Source organism: Octopus sinensis, linkage group LG4 (genome assembly GCF_006345805.1).
Source record: "Octopus sinensis linkage group LG4, ASM634580v1, whole genome shotgun sequence".
NCBI classification, from domain to species: Eukaryota; Metazoa; Mollusca; class Cephalopoda; order Octopoda; family Octopodidae; genus Octopus; species Octopus sinensis.
In genome coordinates, this window is record NC_043000.1 from 150,577,792 (window position 1) to 150,602,848 (window position 25,057).

The following is a 25,057-nucleotide window of genomic DNA, read 5'->3' on the forward strand; positions in this document are numbered from 1 at the left end:
GCAAGAGAGACGATTGCATTGGTATGGTCATGTGATGCATATGGATGAGGACAGCTGTGTAAGAAAAGTGTTGGTCTCTAACTGTGGAGGAAACCTGTGGAAGAGGTGGTGAAGCATGATTTTCGAACCTTGGGCCTCACAGTGGTGATAAGTAACAGAGACCTTTGGCTGTATGGCATGCTTCAGATGTCCTCATCAAACCAAGATAAATTGTAGTTGTGGCTGATGCTAGTATCATGTAACTGGCATCAGTGCTGATAGCATAGAAAAAGTACCCACTACACTCTTGGAGTGGTTGGCTTTAGGAAGGGCATCCAGCTGTAGAAACCTTGCCAGATTAGATTGGAACCTGGTGAAGCTCTCCATCTTACCAGTTTTAGTCAAACCATCTAACCCATACCAGCATGGAAAGCAGATGCTAAATAATGATGATATATATATATATATATATATATATATATATATATATCTAATTAGGATAAATTTTTTTTCGAAGCATATTAAAAAGTACCTTTAAAGGTTAAAATTTATATATATATATATATATATATATATACATACACGTATGCACACACACTCAGACTCACATACCTGCATACACATATACACACATGTTTGTCTGTGTGTGTGTGTGTGTGTAAAACCGTTTTTGTGCCTAGGAAAAAGGAATCAATAATTATGTTCAGGACTTTTTTCTTTTTTCATTCAGCTATAAGTTTTCCGTAATGTCCCTTAACTCTGACTTGTTAGAGTGACGATAAAGCTTCATCTTCATATGATGATTCTTGAACAGATTCACTGGTCTGATATCTTGCTGTTATCTCCTGGTTCTTAGAATTGAAGTTTGATATTGCTAGCAAAAGCAAATCACTTATCAATTGCACATTGACCCCGCTACTGAATGCAGTGAACTGTACTTCCCTCCATGTGATGATGATGTTGTTGTCTAACCTAAGATCAGCTCTGATTGAACAAACCAATGACATGCAGGTCATCAGCCAAATGATTATGAAGACAGATTTTCATTAAAGTAACATTGCAATCATGAATAACCCATTTTTTCCAGTGTATTATATCCAGTATAGATATCCTTTGTTAAGGCCATAGGGTCAGACTTGAAGGTTTGGCTGTTACTTCTGGCAGGTTTAGATGTCATATAGAGGATCTCTTGTTGGTTGATGTAGCCTTCATATTTGTATAACTGCACCTTGTTCTTGTAATGCTTATTCATGACTATTTGGATGATTTTTCGCAATTTGTTTCCATATGCAAATAAGTTTTTTTTTTTTAATTATTTACAGTTTTTGGTTTTTCTCTCTGATACAGTCCTCTTTGGACACTCACTCTCTCTTGCCAGCTGGACTAGCACCACGTTCTTTGACTGTATGTTCTACTTTCTGCTGTTGCAAGTAGTAATTTTTTGTCATCACAAATCTAAGAGTTCTACCTATTAGGTGACCTGCTATGTGGTCAGGTCATAGGCTTAGGAAGTCTTGGGAGAATGCCTGCATTTTATTTCATGGCTGAGCTATTTCTGTTTCTTATTTCTTATTGCTTCAGTAATGACATGTTATGTGAAGAACTTTTCTTATGGAAGTATTTTTATGCTGGTCTCATGATAATATACCTAACATAGATAGTAAAATACTGCACCCTAAAATCTTCCGATCTGTGTTTTGGGTCCATGTTCTCAAGGTGTAGGTTGCAATTGAGAAAATAAGGATTTTGTATAGTTTAACTTTGAGTTGCTAGCTGGTATTCCAAATCATGTTTTTTTAGTCATCCAAACTCTTTAGCTGATAATGAGATCCATCTTTTCATATCTGATCTATTTGGTTCAACAGTGCTGAAAAACATAAATTCTGTGATGAGCACTACCTCAGAACATCCTGTGTAATTGTTTTTTTACTAGGATTTTGTACTTTGTGCATTTCATTTTATATTCCATCTTCTATATGTATTGTCTAACTGTCTAGTGTATATTTTCAGTTTGTCAAAGATTGTGGATGTAAAGGTTGTGTTATCAGCTTATCTATATTATCTCTGAGAAGAGAATGTTAATGAGTGCCAGACTTTTATCTAAGGTTTTTTTTCAGTCTCTCATGACAAATTCCAGGAATTTGAAAAGGGTAGCGGATAACATGCAACCTGTCTCTGATCGACACGTACTCCAAATTAATCTGCCAGTTGACTACCCATGATTATGGCACACTTGGTGTTGTATAGCACTTTTATAATTCACACTATTTTGGGGGTCTTCACCTATTGCTGTAATTCTCTTCTGCTGGGCCTTCCGTCAGGTTATGTCAGTGAAGCTGAAGAGTAAGGGTACTTGATGCTTTTTTTGTTTTTTCATCTAAGGCATTAAATTGGCAGATCATAGCACAAAACATATTGTAGTGCTTGTTCTGGCTCTCTGAGCTCTGAATTGAAATCCTCTCAAGTCAACACAACCTTCCATCCTTAATAAAGTACCATTGCAGAGTGATGGGTTGGCAGCTTTGTTAAAATGCTGGATGAGATGTCTTCTAGTATTTCTTCTAACTTTTTGTGTTCTGAGTTCTTTGTTGCTACTCTTAATCTGTTGCTTACTTTGATATCATCATTTGGTCCTTGGGTGTCTTTAGCAAAGTCCATTCTATTGCAGAGTACTCAGGCCAGGTTTGAGAATAACTTCCTCCCACTGGTTTCAAAAGCTCTGTAAAAATAATGGATGATGGGTGCTGCTCTTTTCTGAGTAATTGGTAAAAAATCCGCCAAAATCTAATTGGCTACAAAACTGTTATCAACTAAGCCTCTATTATGTTTAAAACCAAATTGACTAACCTCTTGCGTTTTAGTTTTACTTTTCATTCTGTTGAAAAAGAATTCTGCTGAACACTTTTTTCAATAATCACCTTGTACTTTTGGAATTTTGCTTGTTGCCTTGTGGCTGTGTGGTAAGTAGCTTGTTTACCAACCACATGGTTCCGGGTTCAGTCCCACTGCGTGGCACCTTGGGCAAGTGTCTTCTACTATAGCCTCGGGCCGACCAAAGCCTTCTGAGTGGATTTGGTAAACGGAAACTGAAAGAAGCCCGTCGTATATATGTATATATGCGTGTGTGTGTTTGTGTGTCTGTGTTTGTCCCCCTAGCATTGCTTGACAACCGATACTGGTGTGTTTATGTCCCCGTTACTTAGCGGTTCAGCAAAAGAGACCGATAGAATAAGTACTGGGCTTACAAAAGAATAAGTCCCGGGGTCGAGTTGCTCGATTAAAAAAGGCGGTGCTCCAGCATGGCCACAGTCAAATGACTGAAACAAGTAAAAGAGTAAAAGAGTAATATATATATATTTGGTGAAATAGAAAGATGAATAATCTTGTTGCAGATTAATCAAAAGTTTAACCGATACCTTGGTAGCAAAAATCACAGCAGAAGAAAGCACGGTTGGAGGTACAACCATATGGTGTTGCAACCGTGCGTTGGTGTGGATAATTGAATTTTAATATTATTAGTGAATTGAAGAAATGGAGTTGAACGAAGATTGAACAGAAATCCTTTTATTGCATTCTACACGTGTTTCGAAAGCCACAATTTACCAAATTCCGATTGAATAAGGAGACCATATTGTGTCTTTCTCTTCAGGAAGAAATATGAATTCCGTTGGCAGAACAAAAACAGAACAGAGGCGCAGCAAAACAAATCGATCGAGGAATTGGTTTGTAAAACCAACGCTTTCATAAACCGGATAAGATGGCTTGTTTTCTTCCACGAGAACGAAGAACTAAAATCGAACCGGACAACAACATCGTCCGAATATGGCGGGCTTTTTAAAACAATGGATACGCCGCCACCTAACCCAAGACTGAAGAAGTTTGAGGACGACTTGTGGGACATCGTTAGGAAGATTAAGTTCAGGAAGTCACCCAGGAGAAATGTTCACCTCAGATACCTAGATAAAATTACCAAGAACATTAATAGAACGGACGGAGTCCTGGTCCAGTCCGACAAGACCAGGAACACATACAAGTTACCCATTAAACAGTACCTAGATTTACTCGGAAAAGAGATCAAGAAAAATCATAGAACAACTAATTGGAGTACCTTGAGGAAAGTAAACTTGGAAATTAAGGAAATAATGTTTAAACACAGAATTCAAATGAGAACGCAGCCGCTTAGCCCTAAGCAACCTAGATTTATAGTGAAGGACCATAAACCGAATTTCTACACCAACCCAGCGTTAAGACTCATATGCCCTGCTAGCTCTGATATCGGGGCAATCAGTAAGTACATTTTAGATAAATATATCCCTAGTTTAGTAAATAAGCTGAAGCTCAGCCTCTGGGCCAACTCATCGCAGGTAGTGAAGTGGTTCTCTTCCATCCCCAATAAGAACCGTACTAGGTTTATTCAGTTTGATATCGCTAGCTTCTACCCCTCGATTAACCCTAGTGTACTAAATAAGGCCCTTTGGCATGCTCACAACAAGGCAGGCCTCACCAGAGAAGAAATAGATATCATTTTAGTTGCCAGGAAATCGTTTATTAAGTTTGATAATAAGTTGTGGATCCGTAAAGATACTCCCAATGAATTTGATGTGCCTATGGGTAGTTCGGATAGTGCGCAGATAGCCGATTTGGTCGGAATCTATATTCTCTACGAATTGTCCGACCAATTCCCGGAGATCGCGGGCGGCCTGTATCGTGACGATTGTCTGTTTTACCTGCAAAACACCACGAACAGAATAGTGCAGAAAACTAAGAGTAGGTTAGCTAGGTTTTTTAATAGAATGGGCATGAATATAGTTTTTGATAATGAACTCACCAAGGCTAATTTCCTAGACGTTACACTTAACCTTAATAGCGATTCATACTGCCCTTACCATAAGCCTTCCACTAATTTGAAGTATGTCAGTGTCTTCTCCAATCATGCCAAAACCGTAACAGACAATTTGGTTAAAAACATCTCTCTAAGATTGTCTAACTTGTCCGCTAGTGCCAATATTTTTATGCAGAAAGCGGAATTTTATAACGCCGCACTATCCAAGGCCGGTTATAGGCAGAAGGTAATTTATATTGATCCGGCCCTTCCGATGCCATCATTCGGTCATCAGGATAGGGCCGTCTATAATAACATAAATAATTTAAGTAGTGACGGGAGCGCGGCGGGTGCTGGGGCAGGCACTTCAGCATTTAGTTTAGCGAACAAGGATAATTATCGGTCCGGGGGAGTTCACACTAACCCAAAACCCGTTATTCATCCGAGAATCACCCACCCTAATGCGAGAGCTGGCTTCCCGACCCATCACATAAATAGGAATAAGCATATATGGTTTGTAATTCCCTTTGGTAAGCAGATTAGAACTAACCTCCCCCTCCTGTTTCGACAAGCCATCGCCAATAACTTCCCCAGAAATTCCAAATATTACTCCACGGTTAACTCGCATAAAGTTAGGATAGCTTTCTCCAACACTAAAAACCTCGCCCAGATAATCGCCTCCCATAATAATAGGCTGCTTATTAAGACCCTATCACCTTTGTCCGGAGGCACAGCTTCGTCCGCTCCCGGTTTAACGCTCAGTAGGAATAATAATAGTAGTAATAATGATATGAGAGCCAGTACATTGACTGATAATCTCATCTCCAACCAGGGATTATATACTAGGCGTATAGATATAAATAAGGGTGATGTCATTAATGATAACAATGGCAGTAGTGAGGTGAGCGCAACTCGGCTCATTAGGGTAGAGATTCCCAATAGCAACTCCAGCATCGTTTCCGGCAATAGCAGGAACACGGACACTAGCAATTACAGCACTCTGAGTGATAGTGAAGAATCAGGGGTTATTCCGTTAGTTAATAGTGACTTAGTGGAAAATAAAGTAGTAAGCGGCTGCACTTCTCGCAATCAATATAGTAACAGCAACGCAGTTCTAATTTCAGAAATTAATCCTAATAGAATAAGGTTCATGTCGGGGAACTCTAAGATCAGAAATGCCGTTTACCAATGCAAGGTTTACACGGACTCAGATGTCTACTCATATGTCGGGGCCTCATCATCAAAATTGGCCTTACGAATCTCCAACCATTACGCAACTTTTCGCGACGTGAATAAACACCAGGCCACGGGACTTAGCAAGCTAATATGGCAATTGAAGAATACGAGCTCAAGCTACAGGCTGGAATGGTCAATTTTGTCGGTGGCCCTCCCATTTGATAGGGGCAGAAGGAAGTGCAACCTTTGTGTCTCTGAGCTTTTCCATATATTGTTCGCCAGAGACCGGATGGTAAACAGACTTTTGCAGTCGGCTTTTCGATGCCTCCATTGGCGGCGTTTTACTTATCTTGCTTATAAATGACGCTTACAAATGATACCTGCACCCGGTTACCCTACTTATGTGAAAATAGCCCTTGGAAATAATTTTTTGAAAAAGCTTTTTAAGAGAGATATGATTAACCCTTGCAAGGGGAATTACTCCCATTAGGCGAATGGTGTTTTGTTTTGACGACGTGAGGTTTTTTTTGACAAAGCATGATTAGACGAACACACGAACACATAAAATATTTTCTGACGCCTGACAGATTTTTCAGCAGTGACCATTGTGTAGCGCTTTTTACCAACTTACGGCCGCGCGATTATACGAACACACGAACACATAAAATATTTTCTGCCGCCTGACGGATTTTTCAGCAGTGACCATTGTGTAGCGCTTTTTACCAACTTACGGCCGCGCACATATAGAACAGTTCACACACACATGTTTCTAAGTAGATTTTGCCTCGCCCCATATAATACACCTAATATTCTTAAAATAGTCAGAACCTAAGTCTCGGTCACAAAGAACATCTACGCACCCCATGCTCTCACCCACCGGATTGACCGCTGCCTGACCTGTAAATATCTTCAACGTGCCCACCACCCGATTTCAACACACATTGATAAACAGTTTGGCCATGGGCTCTTAGGAGCCTCCTCGATCGATTTGTTTTGCTGCGCCTCTGTTCTGTTTTTGTTCTGCCAACGGAATTCATATTTCTTCCTGAAGAGAAAGACACAATATGGTCTCCTTATTCAATCGGAATTTGGTAAATTGTGGCTTTCGAAACACGTGTAGAATGCAATAAAAGGATTTCTGTTCAATCTTCGTTCAACTCCATTTCTTCAATTCACTAATAATATATATATATATATATAATATATATATATATATATATATTATATATATATATATATATATATATATATATATATATATATGTATGTTATAATGACATAGGTCCAGCCTTTTCTGTTTATGTTGAATATTGGGTGTAACATGTCAGCTATGTGCACATCTGCTTTTAGATTTCAGGGACATAAGGTTTTTTTTTCAGCTTTGATCACATTTTCTATTTCTTCTTTTGTTATTTCTGTTTGAGTATTAACATCAAATAAACCTCCTGTAACCTCTGAAGCTGCTTTGAAATTGCATAGGAATCAAAATACTTGATTTGATTTTTTTCTATACTGAAGTACCTCAGCTGTGCTTGTGTGTATGTTTGTCTTTATCTTTTTCATTCCCTCCATTTTTAATGACATCTATGCAAATGAATTCAGAACATTAATATTTGATTTAATTAATAATTATTTCCTACATGGCTAATGCATAAATTATTTCATTTTATTTCATTAGAAAGAACTTCGAGTGTTCATACTTTGGATTCCTTGGATTTTGCCCGATACTCTGATGATGGCGAAAGACAGGTCGATGAACGTATGGCAGGTAAGTACTTACAATGCATTGTCATTTAAAAATATTTCACATATAGGCGCAGGAGTGGCTGTGTGGTAAGTAGCTTGCTTACCAACCACATGGTTCTGGGTTCAGTCCCACTGCGTGGCACCTTGGGCAAGTGTCTTGTACTATAGCCTTTGGCTGGCCAAAGCCTTGTGAGTGGATTTGGTAGACGGAAACTAAAAGAAGCCTGTCATATATATGTGTGTATATATATATATATATATGTTTGTGTGTGTATATGTTTGTGTGTCTGTGTTTTTGTCCCTCCAACATCGCTTGACAACCGATGCTGGTGTGTTTATGTCCCTGTAACTTAGCGGTTCGGCAAAAGAGACCGATAGAATAAGTACTAGGCTTCCAAAGAATAAGTCCTGGTGTCAAGTTGCTCGACTAAAGGCGGTGCTCGAGCATGGCCACAGTCAAATGACTGAAACAAGTAAAAGAGTAAAAGAATATGTCTATTTAAACTTCTAGAAAATCAGAAAAATCCAATATTAAAACACCTGGTGACAATCAGAAATGAAACTGATTAAAATATAGTGTAGATGTATATATAAAATATTTCATTTTTAACCCTTTAGTGTTTAAACTGGCCAAATCCGGCCCAATATATTCTACATATTTTATATTCAAATTGGCCATATCTAGCCTCTCACACCTAACCTACATTGACATTCTAAAAATAAACAATCATATCATTGAAACCTGAAAGCTATAAGGTAATGCATGATTAATTCAAAACAATTTAAATAAAAAAGCATTACATTTAACAGAGTAATCTGAACACAAAAGGGTTAAAGATGAGGTTAATCATTTGAAAAATTATAATGATAATGTCAACAACAACATATTCCAGAAATTTAGAGACCTAAGGGATATACTACATACAGGATGATTCTTCTTCAAGCCAGTTTAATTTCAGGTTGAAGTTATTTCACTTATGTTACAAAAATGTTTTAGACAGGCTTTCATATCACCTAGTTTCAGCCCACCCTCCACACAAGGCCAATATTATGAATTGTAGTTATTATCTTTATTCTTATTCTATTTACTACTGTGAAGGCTCATGGCCCAGTGGTTAGAGCATCAGGTACACAATCATGATGTAGTGAGTTCAATTCCTGTACCTGGCTGTTTTGTGTTCTTCAGCAAGACACTTTATTTTACATTGATCCAGTTCATTCACACCACCTTTGAGTTGTGATGTCTCAAAGGTGGTGTGGAGAGAGGAGGCTGGTATGCATGGGTGACTGCTGCTCTTCCATAAACAACCTTGCCTGGACTTGTGTCTTGGAGGGTAACTTTCTAGGTGCAACCCCATGGTCATTCATGACTGAAGGGGCTCCTTTTTATTTACTACTATAAACGTCTGTATAATATGCTATTATGTATGATATGCATTATGAGCTTTTGGATTTAAATTGCCGGTGGCACGTAAAAAGCACCATCCGTTCGTGGCCGTTGCCAGCCTCGCCTGGCCCCCGTGCCGGTGGCACGTAAAAAGCACCATTCGTCCGTGGCCGTTTGCCAGCTCCGTCTGGCACCTGTGCGGGTGGCACGTAAAAAACACCCACTACACTCACGGAGTGGTTGGCGTTAGGAAGGGCATCCAGCCGTAGAAACACTGCCAGATCAGACTGGGCCTGATGCAGCCTTCTGGCTTCACAGACCCCAGTTGAAACGTCCAACCCATGCTAGCATGGAAAGTGGATGCTAAATAATGATGATGATTGTCTTAAAAGAACCTATGATACCATATATAGCACAATGTTGCACAACTGCTATAAAAGTAGGTGGTCTACTACAATCCAATAAGTTAGTTTTTAGTGTTTCTTTTTATGTTAAATAAATTGTTATAGGATGACCTCAGGATGCTGAACTTTTTAGACAAGATGACAAAGGACCAAGATACCTGGTGCCTACCTGCACTCAAGAAGACCCATACTTCACAGCAGAAGTGTTAAGGCTGCTCCCCCTGGTGAAGAGGATTGGCCTGCAAGAGTCCTGAGCCGGTGCCATGTAAAAAGTACTTTTGGTGGTGCAGTGTAAAAGTGCTCATGCCGGTGCCATGTTAAAAGCACCCAGCACACACTGTAAAGTGATTGGTGTTAGGAAGGGCATCCAGCCATAGAAAGCAAGCCAAATCAAACTGGAACCTGGTGCAGCTCTCTGGCTTGTCAGCACTGGTCAAACTGTCCAACCCATGCCAGCATGAAAAATAGATGTTAAAGGAGGAGTATGATGATGATGATGATGATTAATGATAATAACAATAATACAGAAATCATCATCATCATTTAACGACTACTTTCCATGCTGGCATGGGTTGGAAGATTTGACTGAGGCCTGGTGAACCAGATGGCTGCACCAGGCTCCAATCTGATCTGGCAGAGTTTATACTGCTGAATACCCTTCCTAACGCCAACCACTCCGAGAGAGTTGTGGGTGCTTTTACGTGCCACCAGCATGAGGGCCAGTCAGGTGGTACTGGCAGTGACCATGCTCAAATGGTGCTTTTTATGTGCCACCTGCACAGGAACCAGTCCAGTGGCACTGGCAATGATCTTGCTCATATGTTTTTTCACGTGCCACCAGCACAAGTGCCAGTAAGGCGACACAGGTAATGATCACGCTCAAATGGTGCTTTTTACGTGCCACCGGCACGGAAGCCAGTTTGTTGCTCTGGCAACGATCTCACTTGTATGGTAGTCTTAGCACTCCACTAGCATAGATGCCAGTCATCGAATTTGATTTCGATTTCACTTGCCTCAACAGGTCTTCGCAAGCAGAGTTTAGTGTTCAATGAAGGAAAGGTACATATAAGTGGGCTGGTTACAGCCCTGGTATAGGCCACAAGGTTATGGTCTCACTTGACTTGCCGAGTCTTCTCAAGCACAGCATATTTCCAAAGGTCCCGGTCACTAGAAATAATCTAAAAAAATTAAAGCCTTATTATATTATTGTTTCTCTTAATAAAAATGCAGTCTAATATATATTAAATGCACCACTAATTTTAATGAGGCAAAGTGCTTTATGGCATATATATTTTGTAGTAAAATAATTTCTATTACTAATAGATAGATAATGCTGTTTGATAGACATTATCTATTAGTAGTACTCAGTCTTGATGAGAGGATTAGGTTAAAGTGCTAGTTAATAAGACCACCTGATTAGTATTGAGACTATTTACAATTTCAAATTTTTTAAACACTCTACCTATCACTACTATCTGAATTAGATATAGACTTCTTATAAATATTCTTTTATTGTACAGACTGTCAGTGGCCCAATAGGCATGGGTGTTGAGAAGTAGTAATACAACACATAGTGGTGGTTTAAAAAAAAACTCTTCCAGAAATTACAAGAGATTTAGTTAAATATTTTTAATGGCGGTGCTCCAGCATGGCTGCAGTGTCAAGTCTGAAACATATAAAAGAATAAAAGAAATGGCTGAAATTTATTGTACCTTTCACCATACAACATATATTTGTGTGTGAGTGTATATATGTGTGTGTGTGTGTGTGTGTGTGTTAAGTTAAGTTAATTTTTTGGCTCAAAAAGCAAAAAGCAAGGCCATGTAGGGGGACATGGAGTTATGTACAGGGAGGGTGTTCATACAAAGAGTTCAGGCCATTTCTGGTCAAGAGAGACTTTGAACCGAGCAGTCGTCGGCATCTTCACTATCTTGTCCAGCAGCTTATTCCACGGATCCGCAACCCGGACGGAGAAAGCCCCTCTCCTTCGATTGAGATGAAATCGTTGCAGATAGAGCTTTTCGGAGTGACCCCGCAGCCGACACTCTGGAGCAGGAGTGAAGAACAGCTCTTTCGAGAGGTTACACTTTCCGCTTATGATGTTGTGAGCAAGAATGAGATCTCCACGGCGGCGGCGTTTTTCTAGAGAACAAAGGTCGAGCGTGTTCAGCCTTTGTTCATAAGACAAATGCTTGAGACCAAGAATCATGCGGGTAGCCAGCTTCTGGACTCTTTCGAGATGATGTATGTCTTTGAGGAGATAAGGAGAAGAGGCTTGAATCCCGTACTCCAATATGGGTCTCACCAGTGTGACATAGAGCGGTAGGAATATGGCTGCTGTGAGCATTCCGAATGACCGTCGAATCAAAAACAGAACTCTGCGTGCTTTGTTGGCAGCATGGACGCACTGGGCCTAAGGCGAAAAGGAAGAATCCACCAAGTTACCCAGGTCCTTTACCTGGTTGGTCCTCTCCAGCAGCAGACGACCCGGCTCGAAATCAAGTTGAGTTGCAGGAGGAGAGCCAACAGGCAGATGACAGCACTTTGACACGTTCAGACACAGGTCTCGTTCATTAGACCATCTCCAAACTTGGTGGAGGCATTGACGAAGATCATCTATATCACCGTGAGGAGTGACCAGTTTGACATCATCGGCAAATAGAAGGGTGTGTTGCGTGAGGTTGTCGGGCAAGTCATTTATGAAGACTAAAAACAGTAAGGGCCCAAGCACTGAACCTTGAGGCACGCCACTGCTCGCACTGGAGACGGACAGCGAACCATTAACTTGGACTTGTAAGGAGCGATCTGAGAGGAAGGCACCAACCCATCGTACAATATCTGGATGGAAACTATATGCTTGAAGCTTGATAAGTAATAGGCGGTGGTTAACCGAGTCAAAACCTTTAGCAAAGTCCAATAAAACGATGTCAACAGCATCACCATCATCCACTGGGTTTGTAAAAGAGAGCAAAGCTACAGGAAACCAAAAGACAAATGATCACAATAAGCAGTCAGCTACCCTACCCTAGTTGTTACTACTCCCCAATGTAGGATTCCTCACCATACAGGTGACAGGCACAGCCGTAAGATGCATTACGGATCTATAGCAATTGGAAGGGCATGACCCAACTCAAACATTAATATCTGTGTGACGTGAGGACTAAGGGGAAATGAAAATGTCACCTCTGGAGTTTGAAAATGACCACTATACCGGTAGGTAACTAAACAGAATAAATTTACAATCTATAAATGTCTTTGAATAACCAGTCACTCATCTAGGAAGGCCTTGAAATCCATCGGGGGACTATGTTTGACCCAGAGATAATAAAAAGGCTGAAAGGAGGTCTGCAACCAAATATCTTTACTGAACACTTTGCAACTGAATCAGTGGAGGCTAAGATGCCTCTCATTTACTTGACAATTTATGCATCACACTGCAGAAATCACAATCTAAGTATATCTCAAAGCAAAGTCTTACACTGTTGTACCATTGAATTACAAATAACGCTCATCTTTTATGCTCGGGTGACCCTACAGCTTCCAAGAGTACAACTGTATTCATCTTTGCTTAGATAAAATGACTAAATTGTGGGTGTTAAGTCCCCATGAAGGGGTCTTTCTAACTTCTAAGAAGATGAAATTTTAGAAATATTACTTCATTTGTGTCTAATATCTATGGATAAAATTTCATCAACAGCAAAAATATGACTTTTCATGGGGGTTATGTCCCTTATGCATAGAATATAATTTCCAAATTTCATAAAGATCCATTCAGTACTTTTGACCTAGTTTTGGATCATAAAAACAATGACTAAAATTTAGGAGTTAAGGCCCCTATTAGGGGGTCTTAGAATTCTCATGAGAAGTGGAAATATTGAAAATACTTTCATCAACATTGAAAATTTATGAATTTTCATGGGGGTTCTGCCCCCTTTAAGCCATCTCAAATTCAAACTAAACATACTGCATTATACCTGACCTTAGCATTGAATCTAAGTTCCAAATATCATAAGGATCTATTCAGTAATTTTGGTCAATGAAATTGTATGAAACACACAGCATTACCTTTCTCTCTAGGCTTAGATTTTGTGTTCCAAATTTCATTAGGACTGGTGCAGTAGTTTTTGAATGTATAAGTAACACACAAACACACGTAAAGACATTGACTTTTATATAATAAATATGAATATGCACATATACATACATGTATGTGTGTGTGTATTATATATATATATATATATAGCCGCTGGACTGACTCCTGTGCAGGTGGCACGTAAAGAACACCATTTCGAGCGTGGCTGTTGCCAGTACTGCCAGACTGGCCCTCGTGTAGGTGGCGCATAAAAGCACCCACTACATTCTTGGATTGGTTGGCATTAGGAAGGGCATCCAGCTGTGGAAACTCTGCCAGATCAGATTGGAGCCTGGCGCAGCCATCTGGTTCGCCAGTCCTCAGTCAAATCGTCCAACCCATGCTAGCATGGAAAGCAGACGTTAAAGGATGATGATGATGATATATATATATATATATATATATATATATATATATACACACACACATATGTATATAATACAATTTACTGAACCTTCAGATTTTAATATGCTAGACCACTGGTGTTAAATTGATGTTAATTAAATTAATATCCAATTTCTCACCCTCATTTTAAATTTAAATTATATATATATATATATATTTAAAATTTTTTTTTTATTTTATCTAGTTTCAGCTCACGAGCTGTGGCCATGCTGGCGCACATATGAAACCATTTGTTTTAAATCAGATTTTGTAGTATTTTGTAATGTTGGGATTCTGATGGTTTTTGGGAGAGGTTTTCAGACATAGTCCTAATATTTGTCTAATAAAGGTTTATTTAAATTTATTTAAAATGTAGGGATGGTTTAGTTTCCTTTCCTGAAGAGAGGTAATATTTCATTGTTAAGAGTGCCAAACAATGCCCAGTTATCAACATACTGTTGTAGGATGTGGTCAAATTTGTTGTTGGTGGGAAGTAGATAAGTAGCAAGCATTTCAAGGTCCTTAAGAAATAGAAACCTTAATTCAGGAAGTGAAATGGAAATTACTATAAGTAATTTTTCAATAAAAGTAAATGTTTTAATGTGAAGTAACTGATATTATTGTGCGTTACTTTTTCTCTGTTCAGTTTACACTCTAAATATAACTGAATTCTAAAGGCGGCATGGAGGTGCGTGGCTTAGTGGTTAGGGTGTCAGCATCATGATCGTAAGATTGTGATTTCGATTCCTGGACCAGGCGACGCATTGTGTTCTTGAGCAAAACACTTCATTTCACGTTGCTCCAGTTCACACAGCTGGCAAAAATGAGTAAAGCTGCGATGGACTGGCGTCCCGTCCAGCTGGGGAACACATATGCCATAGAAACCGGGAAACTGGGCCCATGAGCCTGGCAAGACTTTAAAAGAGTGCATTTTAAAAAATTTTTCTAAAGGCGGCAAGCTGGCAGAATCATTAGCATGCTGGGCAAAATGCTTAGTGGCATTTCATCCATCTTTACATTCTGACTTAAACCCTTCCCCAAAATGTGCCAAAATGTGAAACCAGTGTTACTGAATTCTCATTGCTGTGGAATTTTTCATTATTGTTGTCATTATTACCACCATCATTACCTATGTTAAACAAATCCCTTTATTCTCCCTCTATAATGAAACATTTTTTACTATTCTGAAAAATTCAGTAGGAGTGGCTGTGTGGTAAGTAGCTTGCTAACCAACCACATGGTTCTGGGTTCAGTCCCACTGCGTGGCATCTTGGGCAAGTGTCTTCTGCTATAGCCCCTGGCCGACCAATGCCTTGTGAGTGGATTTGGTAGACGGAAACTGAAAGAAGCCTGTCATATATATGTATATATATATATGTGTGTGTATGTGTTTGTGTGTCTGTGTTTGTCCCCCTGGTGTGTTTACGTCCCCGTCATTTAGCGGTTCGGCAAAAGAGACCGATAGAATAAGTACTGGGCTTACAAAGAATAAGTCCCGGGGTCAATTTGCTTGACTAAAAGGCAGTGCTCCAGCATGGCCGCAGTCAAATGACTGAAACAAGTAAAAGAGAGTAAAGAGCTAAAGATTAAATTTTGTTAGTCTCTCCATTTACTTTTTCATTCCTCTCTCTTCATCTCATACATGTACACATCATATTGTAATCTAGAATGCTGTGTTGAAACATTCATGTTCTTTCTTCAAGACAAGGAAATGCTGATCAATCAAGTTAATTGGAGACAAACTTCTCACTTGTCTTATTTTAAATGTGCACTCTTCTATTATTAATCTATTGGTTCCAATGTCAAATTTACTCTAACCTTAAAAGAGTGTCGAATAAAGTTACACAGAATATTATTTCCTTTCAATCTTTTATAATCTATCAACAACTGTCTTCATCACAAAGTGAAAGATGGAGAGCAATGTAGTTAATTTGGTGCCAGTCTTAAGATTTCAGCGAAGTTTCTGATCTGTGAAGGCAGAACAAATAGAAATCATATATATCTTTATATATAAAAGTGAAGTTGTGTGTCTGTCTCCTACGATTTAGATTCCTAACTACTCCCACATTTTGCGGTGCAGTTTAACCAAAACCGGGTATCTTATAGTCGTGATTCATATCGAGCCCTTCTGGGTACTAGCGCGCGTCTACGATTTAAAAAAAAATTTACCATCATTTTTTTTTCGTAACTCTCTAAAAATGTCTACGATGAGTCAACGATTTAAAAAAAAATTTACCATAATTTTTTTCCCATTTTTAATGCATTTTTTTGCTATTTTTTTGCTATAACTCTCTAAAAATGCTTTATAGTTATTTCCCTTACAAACCCGAGCAACGCCGGGCGATACTGCTAGTCTATATATGAAACTCTTTGTCTTACTATCAGTGGTCTTTCTGATATAAATAGCTGTATAACATCCATAGATTTAAGTGATATTTGGCAGCTCATTTCATTGTTATTAAGAAAGTTGTGTGGCATTCTTTGTTTAAAGTTTTCTGTCCAAATAGGAACTTCTGAAAAGCAGAAAGTAGCAAAATACAGAAAATGAGAAGGCATGTGTGGTGGTGGTGGTGGTGGTGGAGAGAGAGAGAGAGAGAGAGAGAGAGAGAGAGAGAGAGAGAGAGAGAGAGAGAGAGAGAGAGAGAGAGAGAGAGAGAGAGAGAGAGGAGAGAGAGAGAGAGAGAGAGAGAGAGGACAATACTCGATTGGCTGGGTGAATCGTGTATTAAACTAGCATTTCATAGGTCTTCAGTTCAAATCCATACTGTTTCATTGTGTTGTTCAGTATTTTGTCTTATTTTCTTTCTCTGCTTTGTTGTTGTTTAGCCCTAGGTCAGCTCTGATCAAGCAGATGTCTGATCAAAAGTGTCCCAGAGAATGAACATGCTGTCTTTTTTTGTGTATAAAGGAAACATTGTTCAATGTATTCTTCTATTTTTCTAAAATGGTTGGATGTGATAGAAGGAGTTTTGGCTATTATTTTCTCAATAACTTTACCCATTTTTCTGCCATACACATTTGCAAAAAATCATCATTTTTGAATGCCAGTATTCCATGCTGGTATAGGTTGAATGGTCCAACAAAATCTAACTGACCAGAAGGCTGTGTTGGGTTCCAATGTCTGCTTTGACAAAGTTTTTATGGCTGTATGCTTGTCCTAACACCAGCCACTTGACAGAGTGTACTGGGTGCTTTTTTTCATGGAACCAACACTAGCAAGGCCATCAAATAATCTGTAAGGCAAGAGTATGATGTTGTTGGTACAGAATTGAAGGATGTGGTTTCGTACCAAGTATTGAGAGGCGGCTAAAATATGATAGGGGGACAGGAACAGATGTCTTACTGCAGAGGAGATACATGGCTACCCCAGCGGGGAAGGGAGTGTGATGGAAATGAGGTGTCAGGGTATACTTCCAAGGTACAAGAAGGTGAATAAAGAGGGAATAGGGATTAAGAATTGAGGACAACTGACTGGGTAGGTAGGTTCATGAAAGTATGAAAGAGGAGTCACAGACAGTAGGGACAAGGATAGATGTGAATGCAGGAGGCATGGTCAATGATGAACCTCAGCTTGAAGAAATGTAAGGAAAATAGGCGTGGCTCTAGGAGGAGGCAGTGTTACATAAAGGTGGGTTGGAGAATAGCAGTGTAATAAAATGGTAGACAGATGAGACATGGGGGAAGAGGTGAAGTGTGGTGGGGAAAGAGACACAGTGCCATAAATGGAGATCAGAGTTACAGAGGGTAGATATAGTGAACTTTTAGTGGGGTGGTATTGATGTTAGAAAGGCGGCGAGCTAGCAGAAACGTTAGCACGCCGGGCGAAATGCTTAGCGGTATTTCGTCTGCCGTTACGTTGTGAGTTCAAATTCCGCCGAGGTCGACTTTGCCTTTCATCCTTTCGGGGTCGATAAATTAAGTACACACTGGGGTCGATGTAATCGACTTAATACCTATGTCTGTCCTTGTTTGTCCCCTCTGTGTTTAGCCCCTTGTGGGTAATAAAGAAATAGGTATTGATGTCAGACATGAAAGAGTGTTTAGGAGAAATGGGTATTTATTGTAAATATATTAGCAAGGGATGGTGCTGTGAGTGCAAGATGAGTAGCAACAGAAATGATTCCAAGAAGAATTACCTGTAGCACAAAAGGGGTCAAGTAAAATATGTGCAGCTCTACCCTCAGACAACCACAGCAGCAGAGGAAACGATGCTGCAGTTAGAATGATGAAGGAGAGATTAGCATTACAAAGTTGAGCTGCTGGGAAGGCTTGACAAGTACATATTGGATTTGGGAGCAAAGACGTTAAAAATATACTTTTAGGACCTCATTTTGGCTGAGATGGACGGCTCTTCTTGAGACAGGTGAATCACCATTCATCTTGGGCCTTTGTCATCTTTTATGAGAATTAACAACCTGAGGTTGGTCTTCACAACTTCATTCCTCATCTTCCTTGGTCTCTTTCTTCCATGTGTTCCATCCACATGTAGCAATTGCTATTTCTTTATGCAGCTGTCCCTGCATGTCACACATCCACACCAGTCTTCTTTCTTGCAAATTACATCTGATGCTTCTTAAGCCAATATTTCTCTCATGGCATAAGCTCTTTGTTGTACATGATTCTGAAATTGCACCTCCAGCAGAGTATGCTAGCTTCATTTTTTTCGGTCTTATTTTGCCCTCTGCATTCACAGCCTACATTTTATTATCAAGAAGCATTGTTGTTCATATACAGGCATCATAAAATCTGTCTTCCACTTTGAGAGAAATTCTTTTTATTACTAACAGAGGTAATAGTTCTCTGGACTTTCTCCTGCTGGTTTGTATTCTAGCAACTATACTTTAATAAACATTCTCCTCTACTGTTAATTAGGTCACATAGGTAACAGAAACTGTTTACTAGCTCTAAAGTACCTCTGGGCATTCAAGGAAATCTATTCCCTTTGCATTTTTAATGTCTATCACTCCTGTGATCTCTCACAAACAAAATCTACTTTCTCTGCTAAAATTCCTGAAGTTCCACTACACCTCTTTTATGTCTGTAGTTTGTACTGGATATACTGTGTGGAATTGCTGTCTATACCTTTTCTACATACTGAATATGACCATTTTCTTACTGTTTTCCTGCTTACTGAGATTAAGGTAGTCTTTTCTAAGCTGGTGTGGTGTGATTTGAGGAAGATTTGACTGCTATTTCTACCATATTGATCAACACGGTAGATGCTCTCTCACTGGCTTGAGGAAGTAGAATGTAGTGTATTAGTGGGCTGGTTGTTATCTTGTACTGATGAGTGAATGCTGTTTTATCATTTTTTTCTATTTTTATCTCGTTTAGAATCTCTCTTCTATAGCAGTGACACCATCCTTGATATGTGACCTGTACTTTAGTGGCTTTTAAACTTTTGTCTTATATAGAATTAGATGTTGTTTGGAGTCAACATCTTTTCTATTCATGAAGAGAAAGCTTAGCCTCTGGAGTGCAGCTTTGGCTATGTTATTTGGTTGCAGTAATAAGATTGAAGTGTAGCAATTGTTGAAACTGCAGATTTGAATTGGCTGTCAGTTTACACAGCATTTTAATTACAAGTTCTTAAGTTCTCCTAGTTAATTACTGACTATACTGAATCTAGAAGTGTGCTCTTGCTTTGCTGCTTTCTTTTCGTTGTTTAGCTATATGTCAGTCTTGGTGGAATAAACCTATGATGTAAGCCATGACCATCCTGTCTTTTCAAATATTGTTCATTACAGACTACATGATCCAGTAGTTCTTTTCATATTTAAAAGACCGAAGAGCATAATATGAGAGGTTTAATGACTATTTTTTTTAAGGTTGAGTAATCACATAAAGGCTCTTTCATTAGGTAACGTGATAGACTAGAGCCCCACATGACTGCAATTTAAAATTTCAATGAAGGAAAATGTTTGACCTCAATTTTTTCATACTGTAATATGTCATTTTTACTAGTTTATACAATGATTTTACTGAAAGTAATGCATTAGTGGGCATAAGTTTTTTATTGACTGACATATACCATTCAAGTTTCACAGAGTAATCCTTCCTCTGTACAGAGGTACCATTCAATAGATTCCATCACAAGTGATACATTTATGTCATCATTGAACTTAACTCCTATCTGCTTTAGAAATATTCAGGTGTGGACTGTTGTCTCTCTTTTTACTCTTTTACTCTTTTACTTGTTTCAGTCATTTGACTTCGGCCATGCTGGAGCACCGCCTTTAGTCGAGCAAATCGACCCCGGGACTTATTTTTTGTAAGCCCAGTACTTATTCTATCGGTCTCTTTTGCCGAACCGCTAAGTGACGGGGATGTAAACACACCAGCATCGGTTGTCAAGCAATGCTAGGGGGACAAACACAGACACACAAACACACAAATACATATATATATATACATATATACGACAGGCTTCTTTCAGTTTCCGTCTACCAAATCCACTCAAGGCATTGGTTGGCCTGGGGCTATAGCAGAAGACACTTGCCCAAGATGCCACGCAGTGGGACTGAACCCGGAACCATGTGGTTGGTTAGCAAGCTACTTACCACACAGCCACTCCTGCGCCTGTTGTATCTATTTCTTCATAGTTACTTTCACCTCATCTGTCTCCTCAAATTGTCCTCCAGTGGACTGAACAGCTGGAAGTCAGAAGACATTAGAATTGGGTTGTAAGAAAGATGGAGGACCATTGACCAGCCCAATTTGCTGATTGCTTGATTTGTTGCTAAAGATGTATGTGGTTGCACATTGTCATGGTGAATGTTGATTGTTTTAGATTCTTGTTTGGTCTTTTTCTCCTAATGGGCTTCTCTAGCTTTTTGAGTGTCTCAGTATACTGCTCACAGTTATGTTCCAGAAAATCAAAGAGAATGATGCCTTGTCATCCCCCACAAAACAGTCACAACAACTTTCTTAGATCTTAGAAAAGTGGTATGATGGCGCAGGAGTGGCTGTGTGGTAAGTAGCTTGCTAACCAACCACATGGTTCCGGGTTCAGTCCCACTGCGTGGCACCTTGGGCAAGTGTCTTCTGCTATAGCCCCGGGCTGACCAAAGCCTTCTGAGTGGATTTGGTAGACGGAAACTGAAAGAAGCCTGTCGTATATATGTATATATATATACATATATATGTGTGTGTGGGGGGTTGTGTGTCTGTGTTTGTCCCCCTAGCATTGCTTGACAACCGATGCTGGCGTGTTTATGTCCCCGTCACTTAGCGGTTCGGCAAAGAGACCGATAGAATAAGTACTGGGCTTAAAAAAAGTGTCATTATTGGCTTCAAATGATTCCAGCCAATCAGAGCAGATTTCCATTCTTCCCTCCTTCAAATCAGGTGTCAACTGCCAGGGTACTCTCTTTGCACACACTTTTCTACACACAAAATCTTCCACTATCTTCTGTAATTCATTGTGATCACAGTCCAGTTGTGTAGCAAGCTCACTGATTCATCTGCCTTTGCAGGTCACTTTACCCAATCACTGGCAATACATGTCAGTGATTGCAGTCAATGGTTTCTCACTTGAATGTTTTGTCTTCAATGCTGGTTTCCTCTTATTTAAGTGTTTTCATCCATCTGCGCACAATACTCTTGACAATGATGTCAGCCATGTCAACAACCTGCAACCTCCTGTGGATGCCAGACAGCTTGTATCCTTCTTTTGTCAAGAACTCAATGATGGCTTGTTGCTTTTGCTTAGGAACCATTATTTGTCTGTAATCTTTATATATAAAAGTGAGGTTGTGTGCTGTCTGTCTGCTACGATTTAGATTCCTAACTATTCCCACATTTTGCGGTGCAGTTTAACCAAAACCGGGTATCTTATAGTCGTGATTCATATCGAGCCCTTCTGGGTATTAGCGCACATCTACGATGAGTCTACGATTTAAAAAAAAAATTTACCATCAATTTTTCCCATTTTTAATGCATTTTTCGCATTTATAAGAGAAGTAACTCTCTAAAAATTTATTATTAAATCTCAGAACGTAAAAAGCTACAGTAACACCCCCCCTTTGTGGTTAGCCTTATTGAGATGGCTATGATTCTTTACATCTCTAAAAATGCTTATATAGTTATTTCCCTTACAAACCCGAGCAACGCCGGGTGATACTGCTAGTGAAGAATAAGAATAGTTACTATAGAGAAGTTACTCTATCAGCATTTGCGATTTGAATGATCTTTGCCAATTAATACAAAAGTTATGCCCATTTTTGCATTACATTTGGTACAACTACCATATATATAAATAGGTGAAGGTTGGCAACAGGAAGGGTATCCACCTATATAAAATTTGCCACCATAAACTTTGTAGTGACGTCATTTTCCAGTGTGCGCACACGCAACGTCATTCTTCAGTGTGCGTGTGCGGAACGTCATTCTTCAGTGTGCGTGTGCGGGGCTGGAACCTTCTGGAAAGGCCTACGGAAGTTCCCTCATGCACATGTGCTAGAGATTGGGGAAGAAAATTCTATCGCGTTCCTTGTTTAGCGTCGTTGACTTGAGACACGGCTATTGAAGCGAAAGGACGTATTAAACGTGTGATCAGCCATTCTCCTGTCCCAGACGCTTAGAATTTCACCTGCTCTGTTGCTGCTGAATTTGCTGTAATAATCTTACAAATGTTAAAATTCAGCCTTGCTATATTGAACCAAGTGGATACCAATATACCTACGTGCTTCATTTGTAAATAAGAGAATAAAGAATCATATATATTTTTAAAGTTGCGTTTTGTTCCTGACTGGTAGTTTCTAGAAACAAAAAGAAAGGAAATTGGTTGCACCCGAGCAGTGTAAAGAATTAACCAGTTCCATTACAACTTTATCCAACCCATGTAAGCATGGAGAAGTGGACATTAAATGATGATGATACGTATGAAGTTGTCAAAAAGATCCTCTTGAATGTTACTAATTCTTGAGAATAGTGTTAAATTGATAATTACAAATTGTTAAATAATTCTCTTTGCTATTAAGTAACAAAAATAGGTTCGACATCCACTTTGTGATATCTGGTTAGTTACAGTAGGGTTAAAATAATTGCTTTAACAAAACAAAAAGGAATTCTATCAGATAATGCATATAAAACAGCAAAATATAAAGAAAATCTGTACAGGCGCAGGAGTGGCTGTGTGGTAAGTAGCTTGCTAACCAACTACGTGGTTCCGGGTTCAGTCCCACTGCGTGGCATCTTGGGCAAGTGTCTTCTGCTATAGCCCCGGGCTGACCAAAGCCTTGTGAGTGGATTTGGTTGACGGAAACTGAAAGAAGCCTGTCGTATATATGTGTGTATGTGTTTGTGTGTGTGTGTTTGTCCCCCTTGCATTGCTTGACAACCAATGCTGGTGTGTTTACAAAAGAGACCGATAGAATAAGTACTGGGCTTACAAAGAATAAGTCCCGGGGTCGATTTGCTCGACTAAAGGCGGTGCTCCAGCATGGCCGCAGTCAAATGACTGAAACAAGTAAAAGAGTAAAAGAGAGAGAGTAAATCAAAATTGCGAACAGCAGCTTTTAATGTGACCATGATAACACAAAAGCAAAATTTATCTGGTCGAGCTTGAGCCAAAAATGGAAAAACCAGAGCTACTTTTCTAAACTTTGAAATATGTTTTGACTAAAACTATTTTATATATAATATTATCCTTTCTTTTTTTATCTATTTCAGTTCTTGAATTTGAATTGAGAAAAGCTCATGAAACTATTAAAGGACTTCGTGCAACTCTTACAAAAGGTGCAAGTGAACATTTACTAGTTAACATTTTTTTTCAGTTACTTCTCAACAAATTTGAAGAATATATCAGAATGAATCATACAAGACAAACATATATTAACTTTATAAAAAGTTAATATAGGTGGTGCCCCAGCATGGCCACGGCCTTCGGGCTAAAACATTTTTAAGGATTTATAGGTTTAACCCTTTAGTGTTCGCATTATTCTGCCAAAATTAATGCTTCTTCATCCACATTGTTTTGAACTAATCATGCATTAATCTTGTAGCTATGAGATTTTGATGAGGTAGCTGTTAATTTTTAAAACGATGGGTTGGTGTGAAAGACCAGATCTGGCCAGTTTGAACATAAAACAGGCAGAATACTTTTGGCCGGATGTGGCCGGTTTAAATGCTAAAGGGTTAAAGAAATTTATAAAGCCTTTAATCTGAAATACATTTAAAGCAGAATAATTACATTATTTTTGGTTGTAGAAAGAATTAAGTTGATTCAAGATGTATTGAGGATTTGTAAATGTAGTAGAATAAGGTAATTGTTTCAAGAATATGAATAAAAATAGAGATGGATAGTATGTTTGTTCCTTCTCAAGCCATGCCTGGCTCATAAGGGCTGGTTTCCCGGTGTCTTGGCGTATAGGTTCCCCACCTGGACGGGACGCCGGTCCGTCACAGGTGAGCTGCAAGATGCAGGAGGAAAGAGTGAGAGAAAGTTGTGGTAAAAGAGTCAGCAGAGGTTCGCCATTTCCTTCTGCCGGAGCCGCATGGAGCTTAGGTGTTTCGCTCATAAACACACACACCGCCCGGTCTGAGATTCGAACCCGTGATCCCTTGACCACTAGTCCGCTGCTCTAACCACTAGGCCATGTGCCTCCACAGATGGATAGCAACATCTTTGTGATTAAAAACTGTGGTTTTGGGTTTGATCCCACTGTGTGGCACCTTCAGTGAGTTTCAGCTAATTAAACCTTGGATTGTCCAAAGCTTTGTGAGTAAAATTTGGTAGAGGGAAGGTGTACAGAAGCTTGTTGAAAGTAATTTGTCACCCAGTTTAAAACCACACCTGGTCCTCTCAGATGCTTGTAGTGGAATCCACTGTGTTGCAAGCATTTGAATAGGTCTCTGATCTGAGTATAACTTACTCTGTTTCTGTCAATTGTATAAGCCCTAGAAAAGGGAGCAAGCACTGCCCTTTCTCCTTTGGGTGAGCAATTAAAAAACAAAAAGATGTTTAATATAATAGGACTGTTTTGTTATTTCTCTTTAAAAGTGTTTTAGTTACATGTTAATTAAAC

The 25,057-nt window shown here is 39.3% G+C and overlaps 1 protein-coding gene across 3 annotated transcripts in view; it reads left to right on the forward strand.

Annotated features, from left to right (window-relative positions):
• The window catches only part of LOC115210333 (RAB11-binding protein RELCH homolog), a 313,025-nt gene that overhangs the window by 40,690 nt on the left and 247,278 nt on the right, over positions 1-25,057 (forward strand). For all 3 annotated transcript variants that reach the window (XM_036502568.1, XM_036502569.1, XM_029778868.2), the window contains exons 2-3: positions 7,656-7,745; positions 23,703-23,768. In XM_036502568.1, the coding sequence (XP_036358461.1) occupies positions 7,656-7,745; positions 23,703-23,768 (156 nt within the window). The remainder of the gene's footprint in view (positions 1-7,655; positions 7,746-23,702; positions 23,769-25,057) is intronic.